This window comes from Ctenocephalides felis, unplaced genomic scaffold (genome assembly GCF_003426905.1).
Source record: "Ctenocephalides felis isolate EL2017-DRISC unplaced genomic scaffold, ASM342690v1 CF-g0.4_SCAFFOLD_01886, whole genome shotgun sequence".
Taxonomy (NCBI): domain Eukaryota; kingdom Metazoa; phylum Arthropoda; class Insecta; order Siphonaptera; family Pulicidae; genus Ctenocephalides; species Ctenocephalides felis.
In genome coordinates, this window is record NW_020538040.1 from 62623370 (window position 1) to 62647535 (window position 24166).

The window sequence follows — 24166 nt, forward strand, 5'->3', positions numbered from 1 at the left end:
ACGTTCCACTTTGCTTCATACAACGTACTATATCGTTGTTATATTATATATGTGAAAGTTTCGAACAAAGGCAAGGAAGTATTGCGCGAAGTATTGCCTTTACCAATTTATTGCACAAAAGATTTAATTCCAATTAGAAACATAAGTTTATATTTTGAAATAAAAATGGATATCACTACTGCATGACATTAGATTAACCGGTATTCAAACTTCAACCCAATATCTTCTAGTTATGAAGCAATGAGCTTCATCATAAAAAATAAAATGGAATCTGCAACCGATTTAAAAATCTTTGCTTTTAAAATTTGTATGAAATTATTTAATATGTTAAGTTTTTTTAAATGTCGTTCATATGTAAAACTGGATTTTATACTAATTTTAAAATAAATGTTATATTTAATTTTAATATAAAAAATAGTAATACAGTTCATATGTTCATTATATTACGTGTAGAAACAATATCAATAAAATTTGACATTATCTATAACTTAAATCTGGTCAAAAGTGCTTTCAAGTAATTATTATTGGTTTCATTTAGTTCCTGAAAGCATAAATCCAATTTTTGCTTCAATTGTTGATCATTCAATTCCGAAATATCTTCCTTGCATTTCTTTAGAAAACTTTCAATAATTTTATCAGCTTCCTCAATAGTTTTAAAATCAGCATCTACTGTGTTATCTTCTAATTCTGAATGCTTATGTTCAGCATACTGTAAATAATATTTACAAGCAGCTGAGCATTGGTATAACTCAAGTTTAGAACAGTGTACACTGTAATCTCACTAATCCGGCACTATTAATAATCGGAGGGTATAAAAAAATCATAGGTATGTAATACATACATTATATTACGTAATAAAATAAGGAATTTCATTGGGTGACAGTCTCCAGAGCAAACCACTCTCATCTGCGTTATAGATTTAGAAGAGGCAGTTCTTCTACATTGTTTTAAAAGTAGCTAAATAAAAGGCTTTACTGCAAATCATGGCTTGATAATTTTGCACCATGGGTAATAGACGTATACCAAATAACTTTTTTAATTGATCCAGCCATCTATCGCTGACATGTAAGTCATATTTGTTGACTTTTTTTTTATAACAAGAAACATGTTGGCGGAAGATGCTGGATTAGTGAGATTACAATGTTTTAAAGTTTTATATAATAACAACCAATAAACATTAAGCATATTAAGACAAGGAGACATTAACAATTTTACAGTGACTTCATATTTTACCTTTACAACTTCTTCAGGAAAGTTTGCCATTCTAGCAACTTGTATTCCAAAGCTTTTATTACAAACACCAGGTCTAATACGATACAATAAAGTGAAAACATCGCCGTCACATAAGGCGGATACATGAGCATTGCGAACATTAGAACAATCTTCAGCCAGTCTCGTTATTTCGTGGAAATGAGTAGCAAATAGGGTAAATGATTTTACCTCAGTAGCTAAGTATCTGCAATATATTTAGACCAATTTTAGAATCAGTATATATTTTGACCAATTAATATGCTAGGCAAATATATACTAAAAAGAAATTGTAAGGACTATTATTCTGAAGTATTATTACAACTTGTGTATGAATAGATGCAACAATTAAAATATATAAATTGCATTAAAATGTTATATGATGTATTTAATTAATTTATATAAAAGATGATACGTACTCAGCAATGGCCCAAGCAATTCCACAACCTTCATAAGTTGATGTTCCCCTGCCTAATTCATCTATGATCACCAAAGATTTATTTGTAGCAACCTGAAAAATTTAACAATCGCAAATATTCTAGATTAAATATTTCATTAAAAAAATCATAAAGAAAAATAAATCCTGGGCTTTACCTTAAGGATGCCAGAAGTCTCAATCATTTCAATCATAAAGGTGCTAAGGCCTTTTGTAACACTGTCTTCGGCACCTACTCTACCCAAAATACTGTCAATTATACTTATATCAGCACTTTCACAAGCAACAAAAGAACCTGTTACGTGAAAAAAGAAATATGTTAAAAAATTAAAATTATAATAAACATAATTATATAAGTATAAGTATGAGTATATACATATTAAGCATTTAATGATTTGTAAACCACTAATATTGTTCATATGATATTTTAGTCTAAATTTTTCTATCAAATTCATCACGTTTTTATAAATTCTGGCCAGAAGCATCCAATATTTCTGACTATATTAAATAAATAATTTAATTGCAATTATTGAGTGATTGAAATTTTATTTTTTTATATTTATTTTTTATCATTTATATACTTGGTTTATTAGTTTTATATTGAAGCAGCTTGTTATATTTTCTTGGGTCTATACAAAATTTCTTTCTTAGTGTGCTTTTAAATGTTCGATAGCCAATAATATATCAATTCTTAATTTCTAAAAGGAGAAGTTAGTTTTAGCAAAAAAAAAACTTATTTGCTAATTTTACGTATTCTCGACTTTTCAAGTCATTCCGAATCAACTGAGACCAAATTTGGAAAATTTTGGTGTATATTGATTTTGGTGACATTTTCTCAAATAAGACTGAACCGATTTAAAAAAAATTCAAACGCAACGATCGGCTGAGCCGTTTCTATGTAATTGGCAGAAAACTATAAAATTTTTCATCCACGTTTTAGTCCACAATCTTGAATCGGTTTTCAAAATGTAAAAACTGTTCGATAGATATTGGTTAGTTATGTTAGAAAATGTGTTTGAAAAGAAAATTTTTTTCGACGATATTGATGAAATTTTGTACGACGACAGGTTTCGTCGTCTGAAATAACATATAACTAGTTGGTATTGGTATTTTGCCTTGAGGCAAGTTACATGAACTTCCCGAAATGTGTAAATAATCGACTTAATCAATAAAAAATAAATTAATTTATGAGTGATTAATAGTATTCCGAGTGGAATTAATTACACATCATTGAAAACGAACGAACACGTTAACCCGGTCGGAGTAGTTTCTAAAAGCAAATTTTCCAAAATCAATAATTTTAATTAAGCAATAATTATAATTGAACCAGTTTCCGTAGGACTTTAATGGTTTACTATGTTCAAGACCAAGTACACTATCGTTATACCAACTAAATCATCTAATTTTATTTTTAACAAACGTCAAAAAAACTACTCATTTTCTCAAACTCTGATGAATTTTTAAAATTCAACTACTTGTCGTAAGGCTGTAATAATTCAGTAAGTTATATAAGACCATGATATATATCGCCAAAAAAAGTTCCATAAAAATCGGCATAATTATTTTTTAGTTCAGTTAATTACAAGAAAACGGCTCGGTAGATTTTCACCTAAAACTATATATATATATATATATATATATGTATATATATATATAACAAATGTATTCTGAGTGGATAATAGATATTAATTTGGAAATATAAACAAACAACACTCTTTTTTGCACTAATTTATTAAATAATAATTTTCACAAACATTTCGAGACTAGGTTTGTCTCATCATCAGTGTGTTATGATTTAAAATTTAAAATATGGAAACCTAAATTAGCATTATGTGTTATCCATTACAAGTCGCTCGATACACTCATTGAGCAAGAGTGTATGTATACACTCATTGTGTATCGAGCGACTTGTAATGGATAACACAAAATGCTAAATTATATTTCCATATTTTCAATTTTAAATTATAACACACTGATGATGAGACAAACCTAATCTCAAAACGTTTATGAAAATTATTATTTAATAAATTAGTGCAAAAAAGAGTGTTGTTTGTTCATATTTCCAAATTAATATATATATATATATATATATATATATATATATATAATATCTACATATATATAAAAATAAGTCGGGTTTTCCTTCCTGACGATTTAACTCCAGAACGCACAAACCGATTTCGACAATTTTGCATTCGTTGGAAAGGTCTCGGGCTCCATAAGGTTAAAGCTAAGAAAATTAATGGTTAATGGCATCGGGCCCTAATGCAAATTGCTGGAGCTTCACGCACCGTAATTAAAAATTCGAGTAATGACGTTAGTGATAATTATCAGAATTATGCTTGGTTAAATCAACGAGCAATTCTTGCCGCCAAGAAATATGATATACACGCACTGAATTTCACCATTCAATCAAAAAATGCTGGCGATTTGGTGACATACCAAAGATTCTGACTGGTCTTCCGTTTGACTTCAAACAATTGCAATTTCCAGTTCGCCTTGCGTTCGCAATGACAGTTAACAAGTCGCAAGGCCAATAGCTTACTGTTTGCAGGATAAATTTCAAATAGATTATTTATAAAATCATTGTTTTTCACATGGGCAGTTATATGTTGCCTGTTCACGAGTTGGAAAACCATCCGCTTTGTTTGTGTTAACGACAGACCAAAAAACAAAAAATTTGGTTTACTAAAGAGCACTTCAATAAAATGGATAATTTGCGGATTCACTTTAATTTACTTAGAGAAGTTCAATTAAAAAATACTTCATTTTTGTAATCAAAATAAATTCATTACTGTTGTATAATAAAATCAAATTTTTCCTTTTCAAATATAAAACAAAAAATTTCTTCATCTTTCTCACGAAACGGAGTTCGTCGGGTTTGCTAGTATATATAAAATAATAACAATAGTAATAGTGGGTAGTACCGTGTGCTGAGTTAAACATGAACTTGATCCAGGAAAGAATAGTGTGAGATTTCCAATATATAATATATGTTTCATATAGTAATGTGCTAAAGAGTAGTAAAATTTATTTTACCTATATGGGCCATATGCACAGCAACAGCCACTGAACGAATGTATGTACTTTTACCACCCATATTAGGGCCAGTTATAATGTGCATTGTTGTACCATCTGTTACAGAGAAAAACTATTAATAATATTGGATTCCATATTGTCTAAATTATAAATCATACAACCATCATACAACACCTTTTTACTATATTATATCTGCAAATCTGTTTGTTACAGCAGAATTAATTATTGGTGATGTAAAAGTAAATTTTAATATTAAATTTGTAAAATTACCATTAACAAATTCAACACAATTATACAAAATTTATGTTTCAAAAATTTACCTTTATCAAATTCGACGTCATTGGGTATATAACTCATGTCTTCCTGTAACTCTAAACATGGATGCCTGATTCCATTCAATTTAATTTTGCCGACATCACTATTTAGCATATTAGGCCTAAAAATAAATATATTATATACATATTAGATAAACATAAATTCTGTCAGAATCAAACCAATGAAGAAAAACATTTGTAAATGTGAAATATTTACAAAACTTATTCAAATTTTTTACCAAGTTAAAGGTATTGAAGCTAATCCTCTCTCAATATATTTTATGTGGTTATGATAAGGGCAGTTATCAATCATTTTTATAACAATGATAATATTATATAATCAAAATCTTTAACTAACCGAATATATTTCTGAGGTGCTTCACAAGCAGATACTGCAAAGCTAACGAGTACATCAAGTTTAGCAATAAGTAAAGAAAGCATTGTAAGTGGTTCGCCATAACCAGCAGCTATATCAATTATCTCATTAACAATAACTGATTGTCTATCTTGATAAGATTTGCGAGCTATGGAATAATCGTCATTTAACTGTTGCAGTCGGTCATTTGTAAAACGAACACCTGAAAATTAAAAAGAATTATAAATTAGATAGTGTTTTATTTTTAAGTAAAACTTCTTTAGGCGCGACTAGGATGTAAATCCGTACAAATGCGAAGTCCGTTACGCCCGAACTGTTGATGTTAACTCCGAACCGAAATGAGATCATTTCTATGCGGGTCGATTGTGATTAGTCGTCGTGTATGTGAATAGAGATCTGTCGTTGTATGCGTACCGGCATCAACGTTGTATGCGTACCGATGTCAACAAGGAAATCGGCATAGATAAATGAACAATTCAAAGTTACATCGTAGTGCAAATCTTGATTTAATGAAAAATGCCTGAATCGGAAGAATATTTTACCCTATCCCCCGTAAATAATTATAATGAAAATAATGAAAGTTATTGAAATGGAAAATATATTTTAGGCAAGACAGATATTACAGCTGTTCAAAGAATGACATTATATCGCCAGCGAAAAAGTAAAAACAAATACAAGCAGTCAGCAAATGTATGTTAATTTTAATTACATGAAGTTCTTCGAACACAATTACATGATGAGTGAAGTTTCGAAAACAATATTTGTTTAGACGTTGTCTAACATAATCCACTGTGTGAACGAATATTATAGAATTTATTAATCAGTAATTACTTCATTTCTCTATTTCTAAATTCTAATTACAATGATAAACCTTTAATGCCATATTTGAAGTATGACTTATTTTACATTATTCTTTTTAAATATTATACATATTTTTAATGCTATTATAAATATATAATTTATAATTTATCATTATAGAAATGTGTATAATGGTTGACACTAATAAATGTGTTCATCACAAGTGTTATCATATTACTAATAAATATTATTCAAAATCGTTACATAATGTATTTATTTTTATTTAAATGCCATCTTGTACAGTAGCAAATAAGTTTTACTTACTTCAATCGCGTGTGAACCTTACGCCTTACCTTTTTTGTAAGAATGTATTATATATATACACCTAAGTCTGTTTTTACACGGTCTTTTTGTACACGGTTTTGATATAACACGGTTTGAAAATTGAATATTTTTAAATTTTTTACACGAATTTATTCCATTTAGCACGATTTGAAATTTTATGTACCTAAATTTTTTTTGTCAAATTAAATTTTTGCGAAGTATGTTCATATCACAAAAAAGTATTTATGAAAGAAAAAAGTCTGAAACCATCGATAGTATCGATAGTTTGCAAACACTAGTTTTAACACCGTTTAATATGACGTAATCGCACTAGGAATTTGGTTTGCATATAAAATTCCTTAAAAAAACAGCTGTCTAGTCGGATATATTGACATCGCTTACATTGACATGTCGCTTATAATGACCCATTTTTGCAAAAAAATATGTCCAGTTATAATGACCGACATGATTTTACATGATGTGGCCAAGTCTACGAAAGCAATTGCTATGTCTTTTGTGCACAATAGCACCAGGGACTGTTTTTACAATAAATTTATGTAAAGAAATCAATAAAAAATTACTGATTACTTACATTAAAAAAACACATTTGTATGTTTATGGGTAGGGGAGACTAATTATTAATGGCCCACCACGGATATCTCATAAACAAATGAAATTAGATTTTTTTTAACAATTATATTTGATAGTAGAGGGCAAAAAATGTATAAATTCATAACCAGCCATCACATTTATTCTTATGACTTTGCTATCAGAAGATAAGCAGCACATGAGTGCGATAAAAAGGACCAGCTGAACCTTTACTTTGGCAAAGGTGTAAGCAATAAAATAGTAAAGTTTAAAAAAAGCAATTTTACAAGAGATTAATTGAATAAATTGTTATTCCGGCTCTTCTGATGAATATTTCTGACCAATAGCAGATCAATGTAATATACTGTGTTGTCTTTGTAACAAATGTACCCACAAAATTAATATTTTGCATTGGTTCAATAATGTAGCATAAAATGCCTTTAAAATTTAATAGAAGAAATTGCATCTGTTCGCCGTAAGTCAAATTGGACCGTTGTGCCACGCCCTACCCTATGTCAATTTTATTTTATATTAAATTTTATTGTGTCATTTTTATTTTTAATTAAAACGTTTGTATAGGCTTTTCTTTTAAATTACTGAAACATGTAACATATTTACATATTAAAAAGTTTTTCTTCAGTACGCTTTTAATGACGACCGGTTAGTATGACGAGATTTCGGCGTCCCTTCGATGTCATACTAAGCGGATTCTACTGTATATATATATATATATATATATATATATACATATATATATATATATATATATATATATATAAGATGCATGCACAGATGCATATAGAAATATACATACATACATGATATGTGCATATTTAAATGAAAACATTCATTTCATATTATACCTCCTTTGACTGCATCAAGAATTTTGAAGTCAGAATTTTTTCTTAGTACAGGTTCCTCTTTTAGAGTAACTCGAAAAAAATGACCTAATTGAGGATTGCTATCAAGCTTAATAGTTTTGCCACTTTCTAATCCCAACTCTCTCGCTGCTTTTGAAAAACATGAATCTATTTTTTTCTCATAAGTTCGCATTTCATCATACAAAGCTTGAAATTCAACATCCAAATTTGGTTTTAAAAAATATTCCCCATGTTGAATTTGATCAAGATCAACATTTTGTTCTATCATTTGCTGATATTTTTCCATGCTCTATAAAAAAAATTTCATTATGACATAACTACACATAAAAATATCTATATGCACACGTAGTCACTACAAACCTGTATACAATCAATTAATGGTTCAACAAACACATTTTTCACAACAGAATTCTGATTTCTAGATAGCAAAGCCGCTAACTGAGGTAATTTTTCGATGGCTTGATATAGCCTATAGCAGTCTTGTAAATTTGCTTTCTTACGCAATAATTTTCTAGATAACATCTAAAATCAAAGTAGTTATGTTATTCGAACCGATTAAATATTGATAAATAATTATAATAAAAAGCTGATAAACAAAACTAGCAAAAAAAAAAAAAAATTGACAAACTCACTAACTGATCAACTAATCAAATACTTCAAGAAAAAAAAAACGATAATGATAACATACAACAGCTTTTATAATATTCCCATACTAATTTTAAAATATCAATTTCTTCAAATATGTATTGTGTCTTAAAATAGTGATAAACTGTTATACACTAGAAAATAGATTACCTGAAAATCTGGAATTCTTTTCAAAAAATCATTATGTAAATTCTGCCTCAATTCATTATCATTAACAAAATTTTCCACAATATCGTGGCGTTCATTTATTTCATTAATATCACGCAGTGGTTGTTTGACCCACTTAGCCAGAAGTCTAGAAAATGTAAATCATATGATGTGTTATTTATCAATATGTGTTAAAAACAAAAATAAATATTACCTCTGGCCTTGAGATGTTCGACAGTGACCTAGCAATCCTAAAATACTATGATGTTTCTGCATTCTACCAGTACGAAAAGTATTCTTTGGCAATATATTTAAAGCGCTTATTGCTGCTGAATCCATATGCACAAATCGTTTCATATCCAATTGTGTGAATTTAAATTGCTTTTCATAAGAGTTGTCAGAAACAAAATTCATATATTTAATTATTGCAGCTAAAGAACCCATTGCATGTTTCATATTAATTTCAGGTAAAGCATTCGCAGAATTTTTTTGACCTTCATCAAAACATATAAGTCTATCCAAATCCTGAACTATATCCTTACATTCAAAATCAGATTTCTTCAATTGAGTTACTAAGATATTACATCGCTCTAACATCGCTTTTACTTTATCTATCTACAAAAAGATATTAAATTCTTTTAAATATTTTGTTATGTTGTTAAATTATTATTTTATGTGTTTATATCATCAATATGAATATTTACTTTCAATAATTTTCAACATATAAAAAACATTTTACCTCAGATGTATTAGCCTTTGGCATTAAGCATTCTTTTGGGCTGATCTGTACAATTAAAGCTTCTAATTCTGAGTACACATCATTATCTACAAATTCATGTACCGAAAATGAACAATTGTCTGCATCAGCAAATGCAACAGCCAATGTCTAAATAGTAAACAATATAATAAAATTTAGAATACTTGAACATTTGATACTTTTAGTTCTCATCAACTAGATATATGTAAATACCTAATTAAATAAATTAAATTATTATTATCAATAAAATATTAGTTGAGGCTGAGATCCTTGTAAAAAACTTTGATGCATGTTATGTAACTTTTATATGCAGAACTTATATGTTGAGTTTCATTAAAATTAATAACTGCTCTCAAAAAACCTTAGAATGAATGGATACATTGACTTTTTAATGGTGAAGTCTTTTATATATAAATAGTTTGCTTTTATTTTTCAAAATCAGTATTTAATAAATAATTATTCGCAAATGCTGAAAATCATGCACATTTGTTTAACATATGAGAATATAATAAACTAATTTTTTATACCTTATTTTGGGACTCCCCACATATCTGCATTGCCATTATTAACGAACTTTCAGTTACATTGTTGTTGCTAAATAATAGATCTTCAAATTGTGCTAAATTGCCAGGAGAACCTTTATGTTGAATAACCCAATCATTATTTTTTGATAACCCTTGATTTGTGTAAACTTCTACACGATATTGTTTAACTAGCAACAAATCTCTAACAAAATTTTCAAAATTTCCTTTGCTCAAAACAATATATTTTAGCATATTTGGCGGTAGGCCCATAACTTTAACATTCGAAGTGGATTTAAAAACCTCTGTAGCCGCAAACAATGCATCTTCATCATGTAATGTAAAATAGTCAACTCGATTGAAGAATCGTATCGTTGTTGCAGGTTTCTATTGTAAGCAAATGTAACTGAATTAAAAAACCTGCAACTATATATAAAGATATACAAAGAAACTTATGAAAACATTGAACAAACCTTATCCAAACTGTTATAATACCGCACAAAGCTCTGTTGCTGGTTTGCATCTTTAAGGAAATATATTTCAGGTTAATTTGAAACAATGAACGTTAACGACAATGCATTTCTACAAAACACATTTATAAATACCTAAATTTAGAGCTTGTAGGGGTTTTAAATTTGCCATCGCAATCGATAATTTTATACAAGTTCGTAAGAAGATGTAAAATATTATAACAATTTATATTAAATGCAATCGTTTGGTTACTGCATCTTAGGTTTTACGCTGGATGCTGGATTATGTTGCCGCGGTTTAGTTAGGTTAATTGTAACTTAACAATTTGCGCCAATTTGTCAAACAGCACCATCATTTGCATCTATATAAAAATTCCGTTAAAACTCCATCGAATCCGATAAACTATTCACGTTATGATGCCATTTAACGACAGAGTCAGATTAAAAACGTAGATTATATATAACAACTGGATCATAGATAAATAAGCATAAACTGGATCATGTTTATTAACTTCCCGAAGAAGTTTATGTTTCCATAAAAAAATCTCATTCGCAAATTTTATGTTTTCTCGACGTTTCAAGCCAATCTGAATCGAATGGGACCAAATTTGGAAAAAGTATGTATGTGCATAAGATAAATAAAGTGTGTTTGCGTGTGCGAGAACAGATTTTTTGCCGAAAATCGACGTTTTCTCAAAAACGGCTGGACCGTTTTGATGCACCTCGATGAGGACCAATGAGGACTCTTCTCTTGGATACTCTTCTTTTATCTATGACTAGATTATTGTTTGTCAGTTTTGTGCGACGATCGGCCAAGCTGTTTCTTTACAAATAGCAGAAAAGTCAAAAAAAATTCGTCCAGATTTTAGCCCGCAACTCTGAATCAATTTTGAAAATTCAAAACCGTTCGAAAGATATTGGTTGGAAATCATGCTGATTACTTTCTGGTAGAGATCGTCCGAGGCGTTTGTAGACTTGTAATTGTGTTAAAAAAAAAATTCGGCGATTTTTATTATTATTATTTTTTTGACGGTAGATACCATAGTCTTATAGATCATACTAAAATATTACGGCTCTACGACAACTCGTTTAACTTTAAAAATTCGGCATAGTTTGCAAAAATTGGTATCGTTTTTTTGGCATTTGTCAAAATTAGACCTTTAATCGACTTTTGCTCAAAAACGCCTGAACCGATTTCAGTAATTTAAAAACCATTTGATGTATCTTGATGAGGACTATCGTTTGTCAGCTTTATGCGATGATCTACGGAGCCGTTTCTTTATAATTCAAAAAGAAAGTTAAACTTTTCGTCCACATTTAAGCTCATACTAACGAATCGATTTTAAAAAATCAAAAACTGCTCGAATCATATTAATTGGGAATGATACTCATTAATTTTAGGTGAAAATTTACCAAACTGTTTTCTTGTGATAAGCTGTTGAAAACAAAATTGCTGGAACTTCCCGTACCAAAAATTAATTTTTTTAGAAAAGATTAATTATTTTAAAACTTTGAAATAATTAGATTTTTGAGAAATTTTAAATGTTTAAAAAAAAACTTTTGGCTAAAAATGTTTTTTATTTTGAAATATTTTGGAAATTTTGAACATTCTTTCAAAGCAATCGCACTGCTTTAGCTGCATAGAGACGAAATATCGAAGCGCGTAAGCGCCGCGTCGCCGTCTAACGGACAAAGAATGTTACGGAATCCATAAAAATGTAAACAAAATTGATACACATTATCTAAATCACCATAAAATATCTGATAATTTAATGTGCATATGTCTAATGGTCATTTTTGACCGCTTTTTTTTTACTTTTTTTACTACATCTCCGAAACCGCTAGACCTGCCTTCTCAGAAATTTAATCAGTTCTTCATCTTGTCAATGCAAGTAAAATGTTTTTTGAATTAATAAAATCAGACGCTCCGTTCTTTTAAAAACTGAGTTACCGTTTTTGGCACTTTTTACTCCATATCTTCGGAACGGCTAGACCTGCCTTTACCAAAAAATAATCAGCACGTCTCCTTAACAATACGAATCGAATGTTTTTTGAATTATTCAAATCGGTTAATTATTCGAATCGGTGTTCCCGAAATCGCCGACGAAAATTTGTATCCGCACACACACACACATACATCCATTTTTTCTAAGGCATGCCAAAATATTCAGAAACTTCTGAACGTAAAGATATATTTTCATTTATATTTAAACATTTTCATTTTCGATTTCTATAACTTACCCTACGGGAAGTTAAATATGATGGTTCTCAAACATCACAATTTTCCAATTTTTCCAGAAATTCTTTTGTAAGAAATACTATCAAAACAGATCGCAAAATATTTCTGTACAAAACATGATCTTCAAAAGATCAATTGTGTTATAAACTAAACTATAAACCGACTGAAAAGTAAAGTGATTTTTACAAAATCTATATAGAAGTGTTATTCAGAAAAAATACAGTACTTTATTTTATTTTTATTACTTTTTTTATGGTGTGGACAAATTTTATGGCTAATAAAATAATTAAATTTATGACAACTTTATCAATGATGATATTTTTACCATTCTTTGATTGATTTCTTCAAATATGAGATATATTAGGAAATGTTAAAATTATCAGAGAAAGTAATGATCCTAGACAATATAATAATAATGGTAATGATACTGACAGCTCGATAGTTATTAAATAAATATCAATACGATAAGATGGGATATAGACATTAGAAAAGTGAGTGAGTATACAGTATATGCTCAGTTTGAAATCAAAGAATCAATTCGCATAAGGCTTTGCAATACCATTTGGAAGATTAATTCTAATAATAATAATACTCAAAAAGTTTTCTCATTTTAATAATGAATTGAATCCAACAAAGAAAGAATCATGTAATCTAATTTTAATTACTTCATATAACCTGCTACCAGTGTTCAGTATAATTTTTCAATGCTGAGATTGCAATCTATTGATACTCACCAAATTTAACTCTTATTTAACATAATATTACTAGATAATTCAACTACAAGTTTCATATCAAAGTAAATAATCTTGGACAGAATACAATAAATTAAATAATGGACTAATTTTTAATAATTGCCCATGACTTACTGTTGTAATTAAACCTAAATTTAGTTTCAACTACAAATCCAGGTTTCAAGCACTATATAATACCTATATTAGTTTGCACTTTTACAAATGCACAGTGTTGCTCGCTTTGCTGTATTTTTACTGTTTGTGTGGAGTATATTTAGTATATCAGCTAATTTCAGAATTAATTCTATTTTCATAAGAATATGTTAACAAAAAATAAGAAATGCTTGTGTTTTAGGAACTTAAAATCTATATTTAAATGTCTTTACACTATCATATCAGGCATCAATCAAATTACAACTAAAATGTAAACTAGAAAATGAAAACCAATAAAAATGTAGATATTAAAAAAATATTTACACCACTTTGATAATTAAAAATTAAAGGCAAAGTTGATTACAGATGTATATTGCATTAAAAAAATAATGCAAAAGTAACGCTGTTACAGAGTCAAACATCACTTAAATATTTAGTACATACTTGTGAAACTATAAAAAGAAAAATCTAAGACGCGATTTATGAATTAGTAGTAATTAGGATAACTTCCCCATGCACCATAACCACTATATTGGCCTTGGGAATATTGTCCCCATTGATAAGGGTATTCAGTGCTGGATGTGGGATAGCCTTGGTTATAACTACCATGAGCTGGATATCCATAAGCACCGCTCTGCATACTGCTCTGACTAGTATTGTAGGGACTGCCATATTGAGAATTGTTTGTACCTTGATATGAAGTAGTTGCTGGTAATGGTGGAACGGACCCTGCAGCATCTTTCGACTTTTTGGAAGGACTTGAATCTCTAGAAATTGTAATATTCATATGTCATACATAAATAGAAAACACCTTATTTTGAGATAACGAGTACAAAAAATATCCATATAACCTTTTTGAATCCTTTTTCTTGTTCAGTTTTGTTAAAGCTGTTTGTAGTGATCGTTGTGCTTCTTGCAAACTTTCCGCTGTTCCAAAATCCTCAAGAAATTCTAATTTCCTCTGAGCAAAAAGAACTCTTTGATCAATCTCTGGATCTCTATCCAAAAATGCATCAATCACTCCCACAATTTCTTTGAAATTCAATTCACTACGTTGCATGTAAAAATCAATTAGCTGCAATGATAAGCGAGAATTCGAGGGGTCACGCTCAATACCTGCTTTCAGTATTTCAAGGGCTTTGTCCATATTCCCTAAAATCTAAAACATTCAAATAGAAATTATTCTACTAGTAAAGATAATTAATTATAGAAACTCAATTGTATATGAAGTTGGAATGCAGAATGCACGCTCCAATGGAGACACAGACTATATATATATATATATTTTTTTTCCTTCTTCTATATTATATGTAATTCTTTTCACTGTTTTAACTGTTTCTACAGTTTGTCATTGAAATTATATGAAAAAGAATGTTAATTATGGTAGTTATTAATTATTAACTATTCTATTTTTAAATTATAATAATAAATTATGATATAACAGTAGAACCTCAGTTAAACGAATTTGCGATTATCCGGACTACCAACCGCGACACAGTTATATGCATGTACATACCTACAATTCGAATTTGTGCATGATTTATGCTGCAGGTTAGTATATTCTTCATACATTGGATTATTTGGATGCCTATCGACAACAATTAGTCCGGTTAATCGAGGTTCTACTGTATATATTATTTATATAGATCTTGTGATGGCGCTCCTCTCAATGAAGCCCCCACATTTTTGCATACATATACATATTCATACACACACAAAGATATATATTACCAAAAACTGGAAAGATATTAATGAATTTAGTGAAGCATTGCAAACATGTTACTGCTTTATTAAATATGCATTTAAAATAACTTGATTATTGTTAGGTTATTATGAATTGTTTTTACTACAATTCGATAAATAAGCTTTATCAAATCTTATTTTCTGATCTTGAACATTGAGACCCAGCATATAACTTGTGAAAATGTGCATATATAAATATTATAACAATAAGATCACATATTATTTATACCTTGTGGCAAAACCTGGCATATTTTATGACAAGACCTGCTACCGCTGTTTTATTTTTTAAAGTTTGAATGTAGTGCTCAAATAGCTGAACACATTTCTCTAAGTCACCCCTTCTCCTTTCTAAATTAATACGTCTGTAGGCAATCTAAAAACAAAAAATTAAGTTGATTGAAATTGTATGTATAATACAATTATTCATACTTGCACCAGTAAAGACAAACCTGCAGTACATTCGGGCAAGTTTTTTCAATATGAATTAAAATATCCGCAGCCTTGCTATGTGCATTATGATTCTCTTCAAATGCTGCCCATAAAAGGTGTAAAGTTGGCTTATCAGGATGATGTACAGTACAACCTCTTTCAAATACATCTCTCATATGATTAACTAATTTTTCATCATTCTGGGTTTCTAAATATCGAACAAGCTAAAACCAATTAAAATATTTTAAAATGTGAACTTAGATAAATGCAATCACAGCTATATGTATTACTCGAAAGTTTTAATCAAATTACATATATATACACATACACTTTATATAAATATGTCATTCAAAAATTTTCCGTTTCATGTTATCAAATAGGTTTCAAAATTTATTATCAATTATTGTACCATCTAGGATTATGTCTTTGCTACAGCAGCAAACGAGTACAAGAAAGTGACCATAATTCAAAAATTTTAATTTCAAGTTTATTAAAAATATTTACATATAAAGAAAATAGTAAATGATATAGAAGTCAAAAGAGTGAAATAAGGAAAAGATTAAATATAATTTGTAGTATATTTAAGTTAAAAATGCATGTACTCTCAACCTTCTTTGTTCACTACTGATAATATGTTCTTTATATAAAACTAGAATAAAAAAAAATACAATAAACACAATTGGTAACAACATTGTTATAAACATTACCCGTAGCCAGAACTCCTCATACAAGGCACAAGCAATTAAACATCGTTCATAAAGAACTATCACTCGCTCTTGGGATCCATGTTGGGTCTCATAATCTAAGTAATCCTTCCAATTATTGAGCTGACAACGTTCCAGTGGCTTAACATGGAAATACGGCCTCTTAATCTAGAAAACAATAGAATTGTAACTGTACAGTGTCAAAATGTTATGAAACTAATATACTTACCCCTTCTTCAAAAGACCAGCGTGCAGTTACTTCTGCAATCGTATTTTTATGAATTTTATGTCTTGATGCTATTAGCAACTGCTTAATTGCTGCACATTCCTCATCATTTCGCTACATATAAAAATCAAAAAACACTCAGTTACATGTTATGGATTACAACTATATCATAGCGTAACACAATATATAAAAAAAAAGGCGAAAGATTTATTAGCTCTGAAGGGAAACCAGAGTAACAATATATAATAATAATTCCATACCATATTATCATTAGCTTCATCTTCGCCTGGTGGAATGTTAGAATCAGTAGGAATATCTTTATCTGTTCTAGACTCAGCACGAAGCAACAAAAATTCTTCTTGAGATAAAATTTGAGGAGGCTGATTATTAGTAACAAATTCTTGGAAGCTGTAACAAGAACTAAGTTAATATAATGCCAGAGAAGTATGAAAAAACTTAATATAAGAACCTATCAAAATGAGACATATATCCAAAAGTGGGCGTGGCTAACAGCCTATCATATATTTCCATAACTTTTCGGTAGTTTTTCTCCTCTAATTCCCACTTAATATATCCCTCCCATAATCGATCTGACCGAAACTCCAACCCACATGCGCTGAGAGCTCGTTCAAACTGTTCTCTAATGCGACCGGTGTCATCTCCATAGGTTGCTTTCTGGTATGTCAGATAGTGTAGCCATAGATCAACAGATAGCGGGATTGCACGTAAACCACGGTCAAAAACCTATAATGACACTTGATTATAGAACAAATAAATTATACTGGAGTTGACAATAGCTGATTTATTATTCACCACAAATAATAGAACAGACAATGAAAACTCCAGCCAATAAAAAAAATACAGTATATAATGTTCCCCGTATTCTAATATTAGCCCAATCATATTTTTGTTTATATTTTGTTTGTAGTTAGGTCTTACTGAATGGGATGTGCATAGTCGCGTTCAAAACAGCATCAGCTTCCTCTGCTTTGATTTTGCACCAGCCATTTTGCTCTGCTTCCGACTTTTTATTATTAGCATTTGTGAGAAGTCAGTAATTTAGGACAATTTTAAATTTGTAGTTAGAGCTCTTGTTAAATTTTATATCACAAGGGAGGCAGTTATATCCAACATTGAACAATGTTGAGTAAACCTACAATCCCATTTCATTGACGTATTCCAAAATTATGTATTTTATTTCTATAGACTATCATTCTTACTTCATTATAAATTATTTTATATGAACAAATAACATACTCAATAAAATGTGTACACATATACATAGGCATATATATATATATATATATATATATATATATATATATATATAAGCATGTATATATATATAATATACATATATGTATATATATACACAAACATTATATATATATAAACATAATTCACATAACTAAATATATATCATTGTTATCACTTTCTGTGTAGAATACACTGCAAATGGTGACAATTTTTTTTTTAGATAGCTGTAGAAAATGGAAAGAAATGTTTAATCCATATTATTTGTATTTAATGAATTCTAAAAACTGACTACCAGAAAAACTGCTTGCATGCATTTGATTTATTAATAAAAATATAAAAATATTTCACATACCTCTTCACATTTCTTTTTGTTTCCTTTGCGCTTTTCATAGTCAGCGTACTTACGCCAATATCCATAGCAGTACGGGTAATGAGCTAAGAACGCATCATAAGCTTCTCTAGCAGGTTCAATTTCGTTCTGCAGAAAGAAATATACAAAAATAATAATGTAACTCATACTAATAACATTGATTCCTAAACAACTCTTGAAATTATACAAATTAGTTTTAACTCATATCAATTATATCACAAACAGTTTTGTTACCAATTGATTAACAGGTTTCCGATACAAGTAACTATTAAATAATGTACAAAATAAAAATCAAAAAATGATACAAAAATGTTTACTCCAATAATATAAAACTGTCCTAGAATTTCCAGCTTCATTCAGTTATTAAAAATTACACATTCAAGTCATATTACACAAGTCTTATTACACATTCAAATGGTATTGCATTTATTAATTAAAAAACGAATTGACTCATATCAATTGCTTGAACAGAAATGCATTCAACAGATTAAATATATACCTCTTGGTCTACATATTGCAAAAGATAAGTCCACCCAGTAAAGTCTCCAGGATCATCACGTACCGCTTTCCAATATTTGTCCAAGTCAGGTAACTTCCTTGATTTGACCTTAAATATTGAAAAAATACTCTGCAGATCTAAAATACTTGCAATGCATTGTGTGTCACTACTACAAAGAGGTATGTTAGATGTTTAAGGGCTTGAAATTATATGAAAGGTGATAACATAACACAGGCTTATAATACATAATGATATCATTTATCATTTTTAATCGACAAATCAAATCAATTTATATCTTTTAGAATTGTAAATAATATATAATTATACTTATATTAAGATTGGTCAATAGCTAGAAATAAGGCAAAAGTTTATGCCAAAAATAATCTCACCGATGTTTTCTTATCATCTTTTTCTTCTTTTGCTTCTACAGTGCTCTCAAGAGCAAGTCTTTTACTACTCCCAGAACATTCTTTACTATCAGTTGGACTACTAGGATCATAACCGGATTCTTCATGCTTACGTTTGGCTGCCTTAACCGTTGGTAATTCATCTTCAGAAACAACCTGCAGCAGGAAAAAGAGAAATTTCTAATGTTGATCAAAAATTAAAATAAATAAAATGGAACGTGCTTATGTATATATCCCTGAGATAAACAATATTTCTATCTCGACCCAACACAGTTGAGCTTAAGAGTAGAAAGACCTGGCCATCTAAAACATAAGGTGACCATACATACCACTTTGGCCGAGACAGTCAGGAATTTCCACCTTGTGTCCCTGGTTTTTCCATAAGACATGTTTGTCACAGTTTTTGAAAAGTATGTATTAAAGATTTAAAATTGAATCTTCAAAATTACTTGATATTAAAATTATAATATTTTAAAATGATATATACAATGAGTATGCTTATACCTCCCCTGGCAACTGTTTTGGATTAGTATAACTACAAGTTGCCATCCCAGTTTTGATGAAAAAATATGGTCACCTTACACAACAGTCATTAGTACTAACAATAATATTAGTGAGTAATTGATATACTAAGGTTTGCCAAATGGTGTTAAATGACAAACCAAATTATAATAAGGAATATCAAAGGTAAAATGAGAATATTCAAAGGTATCTATCATAATACCAAAGCAAGTTTTAAATATAAGCTTGTTACGTCAAAATATGTTCAACCAAACATAGGCAATATGTAAATGATGATATTCTTAACAAATGATATTTGTTACAACATCTAAAATGCATATCAAAAATATAAATGCAACAATAAATGTTAGTACCATATTTAAAGAGGATTCATCCAAAAACTACTGCATAGAAACATATTTTTCCATAAGCAAAGTTTTTATACCAAAATACTTTTGACCACACATGAAAAGCTTCAAAAGCTTAAAAAAATAAATGTGAACCTCTGTGTCAGCAGGTAACTCAGCTAATTTTGGACCTGGCAATTCTTCATCAGATACTTCCTCTGCATCTTCTGGAACTTTTGCTTTTGGAGGTGCAGGTAGTTCATCCTCCGATACCATCTCAGTATCAGGATCTGGTTCCTAAATAAAAAAAAAAAATCAAATTTATGTCTTAATGATACAATTTTATAAGTTTTTATTACCTTAAAGAATATAATATATAATATAAAAAAAATTACCTCAAAAGATTTGCTGGTTTGGTCTGAACTTTATAAATTCTATTAGTGTAAACAAAGTTTCTTATATTATTTTTATATGTGGTGTCTATACTTAAACTCTAAAATTAATTTTTATTTATATTTGTAATGTACTAAGTTGAATCAAGTGCTTCAAATCATTCGAATCAGGCCTTTGACCATATTTGATTTGAATCAACTCGTATCAAAATATTTACTGTGCTAAAATAGTATGAACACAAATTTTCATAAGTATATAAAAAATAATTTCAATACAACAATATTATAAATAACAGATACAATGCGTCGTCATTCTGGCAAGTTTGTTTAGTTTACAAAGCACTGAGAGCGAAATTGTTCGTAAAATTTCAATACCTAATTTTAAAAATAATTAAGTGTTTTAGACTTTAAATGTTATCAGAAAAAGGAACTCAAATTATGAAACAAGTTTCGGGAAACTTTCAATAAAACATTCTCTTTGAAACAATAATTAAACACAAGAAATTCAGTAAATCATATGTAACTCCTGATTATGTAAGTAATGGCAAATTCACATCAATGAAATTGCCTTTCAGCTTTCTGTTCAGATGCGATCCTTTACTGATTATAAATTGAAAAGAAAAATAAATCATTCTGAATACTACAATACCCAGTAATTTATGATTACAATCTTTACTTTGTCGAGTATATTGCTTAAACTAATAATTGTGATTACATTTACTAAATAAATACATCCATGTTTTTTTGTCCCAATATAGGCTTGATTCGAGTTGATTTATATCAGTTTCTTTTCTGATTCAAATCATTCGTCACAGGAGATTTTTGAGTTGGTCACTAAATATAAATATATGTATATATAAACATACATAAAATTTATAATTAAAATCTCGTGCATTATTTTAATACATATTATTGCTAATATGTTCTAGCTATAGTAACTATTACAGATTAGGAGTGATTAAACACACAAAACCATATAGAGCATAAAATTCCCTCTTGAGCTACCTTCCCTAAGTTTATATAAAGAACTAATAAACTAATGAACAATATACAAACGATATTCGTCAATTTCAATAACAAAATTATCACTTACAATATTTAATCAGTAAATGTTCCAATTTGTTCTAGAAATGTAATTTTAAAATGTAAAAAATAAATTTACTTACTTCCGTATTGAACATCTCCTGAGCGTCAACTTCACTCTCAACGGCACTAGTAATTGTTTCAGAAATAAAGTTCTGTACATCAGTTTCTATGTGTTCTACATCTGCTACTTCCTGCTTTGATTCATCATCTTCAAGCGCACTTTCACTGGAATCAACAGACATCAACTTTTGTGGTAAATCAGAATCATCAATGTTTTGCGTATCAGCACTATTATCATTAGTTTCCACTAAATCACTAGCCACTACTTGTGCTGTGCCACTACTGATTTCTATTATTTGGTTGTCAACATTTTCTTCATCTGCATCCAATTCAGATTCTGAAGTATGCTCTTGGGTAAGAGAATTATCTTCTGAATGTTTAATTAAACTCTCACTTGCACTTTCGAGTTCTTCAGAAGGTTCATTGCTGTCACTAGCAGCCATCGCAAATTGTGACTCGCTCATCTGTTGGTCCATACATTGCAATCCGTTTGAATTCTCAGAATTGTCAGCACTCACTTCCTTAATTGGAAACTAAAAAAAAGACTTCTTTATTGATGAATAATAACATTTAATGTATACTGAACCAAATACAAAATCAGATGGCCCTTGCATTTCTCCAATTATATTCAGGACATAAGTAACACGGTTACTATGCCAAAAGCTAATCATCATATTATAAATTAAACAATATTGATTTTCACATCTATCAACATTACAACATTTAATAAAGTATATGGTAAACTTTAAATCTTTAGTGACGTGAATGCTTTATTGAGCTAAAACTGTATGATTACAGAGTTAATGAAATTATGAAAATACATCATGTAAATTTTGTATTATTTTTCATAAAACTTAGCTTTGTTAAAGTATACTTAAAAAAAAATAGTTAAACACAAACCATTTTTTGACATTCTTCTTCTTCAGTTAATTCTTCGGACACCGAAACCTTTTTCCTTCCACGAGTTTTAGGCGCCGGTGATGATACTGATTTTACCGTACGTCCCGACCGCGTTCTACGAACAACTAAAATACAAATGATATAAACATTTATTTCGATCGATGACAGTTTTAAAACCCACACTGTAAACTTATGCGCAACTATAACGTAGCGTAATTATAAACATATCTCAATAATGAACCAATCGAATACCTTCTAACCCTCACATGCATGAAAAACAAGTTTAATTTTTATAAACGGTGAAACAGATCTTATGATAAACAAAATACAAACGGGACATTTGTAAAATTAATTTTTCATATTATATATGACGTTTTACAGGATTTATTTACCTGTTTCTTCGGTCGCATCTAAAATTTCACCTTCATTGCAATCGGCCATATTGAACTTTTGCTTATTGTGTTGTGATTTCAAAACACATCTTTAACAAACAAGGCTAAAATAGTGTTACCCGAACCCGAACATTGGTGTTTCCCTCTACGGCGCGAATTTGGGTATGTTTGATTATCTCTTCTTTTATCTATGGTTAGATGTGCAATCACAGTCCACAACCTAGATAAATAAGCATAAGTCGCATGCATAGATAGAAGAGTATAATTCAAGTTCTCGACGCATCGACATAATAAATTTATGTAAAATAATTATACATATATATATATATATATATATATATATATAAATATTTTAATATCCAACAAAAAAAAACTAATTTCATTTATATTGTTATTTCATTCAATTTTCTCTTATAAATATACGATTTGCTGTTTATGAAAGGTTACATTTGGAAATAAATTAACTTTTTAAAATTAGGTTAAACTCGTAAAAGGACAAAAAAGATAAGAATAATTTTATTTTTAATTTTTTAATAGAAATAAATGTTACCAACTTGGCATTTGTCTCAAAATATTCAATAATAATAAATCGATTGTGAACGATCAATTTGTGAAACAAAAGCTCTTGTATCCTAGACAATATGGGAATATAATATAGTTATATTATATTCTCATCTCATAATGTTTTAACTTGTACATAGCTATAATTATTTATGGTATATATGCTCATATTTTCATGGCTTATATTTCAATAACAAATGCGCGCTCTCAGATCTTTTTGAAAATAATTCAATCAAAGTATCGTGGGATGATTGTGGGTTACTTTGGAAAGCTTTATGCTCATTATACTTATTACTATTATATCATAACCAGAATGTTAAAAATATAATTAGAATAACAAAAAAAAATATGTCTCTCAAAATTATGAATAATTTACATATTTTTGTTTTGCGGATTTCATGTTAAAGCAATATTGTATTGTAAGCAAGTTTATTATTATTTTATAATTGTAAAACTGATCACGTCATCATATGATATTACTTATTACGTAATATTTTTATATAATGAAAATAATTGCAATATTGACCTAGACAATATATTAATATATTGATATTGACGTCAGTATTCTTCTAGTTCTAATATCCCTGTTCACCATACTACCTCTATCATTTATTTATAGTTGCTT

General features: G+C 29.1%; 2 protein-coding genes across 2 annotated transcripts; both read right to left on the minus strand.

Annotated features, from left to right (window-relative positions):
* Nucleotides 1-439: 439 nt before the first annotated feature.
* On the minus strand, nt 440-10877 carry LOC113377284 (DNA mismatch repair protein spellchecker 1). The gene is made up of 15 exons (XM_026617543.1): nt 10680-10877; nt 10548-10597; nt 10081-10461; nt 9536-9682; nt 9011-9411; nt 8800-8944; nt 8365-8526; nt 7987-8293; nt 5396-5615; nt 5044-5159; nt 4724-4819; nt 1843-1979; nt 1668-1759; nt 1234-1456; nt 440-709 (listed from the first exon to the last, which is right to left on the minus strand). The coding sequence occupies exons 1-15, from the start codon at nt 10714-10716 to the stop codon at nt 482-484; spliced, it is 2742 nt and encodes a 913-aa protein (XP_026473328.1). The 5' UTR covers nt 10717-10877; the 3' UTR covers nt 440-481.
* A 3198-nt stretch (nt 10878-14075) lies between these two features.
* LOC113374588 (pre-mRNA-processing factor 39) lies at nt 14076-23125 on the minus strand. Its single transcript, XM_026614568.1, has 15 exons — nt 22981-23125; nt 22589-22713; nt 21709-22221; nt 20307-20447; nt 19285-19458; nt 18896-19003; nt 18379-18504; nt 17239-17513; nt 17030-17177; nt 16773-16883; nt 16547-16711; nt 15860-16063; nt 15640-15783; nt 14519-14826; nt 14076-14434 (listed from the first exon to the last, which is right to left on the minus strand). The coding sequence occupies exons 1-15, from the start codon at nt 23027-23029 to the stop codon at nt 14155-14157; spliced, it is 2871 nt and encodes a 956-aa protein (XP_026470353.1). The 5' UTR covers nt 23030-23125; the 3' UTR covers nt 14076-14154.
* Nucleotides 23126-24166: the final 1041 nt, after the last annotated feature.

Coding starts and splice junctions, on each gene's coding strand:
- LOC113377284 (XM_026617543.1), bottom strand. CDS start 10,716: ATGGCAAATTTAAAACCCCTACAAGCTCTAAATTTAG. Junction 9,683..10,080: donor GTGGGGAGTCCCAAAATAAG/GTATAAAAAATT, acceptor TTTACTATTTAG/ACATTGGCTGTTGCATTTGC. Junction 5,616..7,986: donor TCTTGATGCAGTCAAAGGAG/GTATAATATGAA, acceptor TTTAATTTTCAG/GTGTTCGTTTTACAAATGAC.
- LOC113374588 (XM_026614568.1), bottom strand. CDS start 23,029: ATGGCCGATTGCAATGAAGGTGAAATTTTAGATGCGACCGAAGAAACA. Junction 19,004..19,284: donor AAGATGATAAGAAAACATCG/GTGAGATTATTT, acceptor TCAATATTTAAG/GTCAAATCAAGGAAGTTACC. Junction 16,064..16,546: donor ATGAGGAGTTCTGGCTACGG/GTAATGTTTATA, acceptor AATTGGTTTTAG/CTTGTTCGATATTTAGAAAC.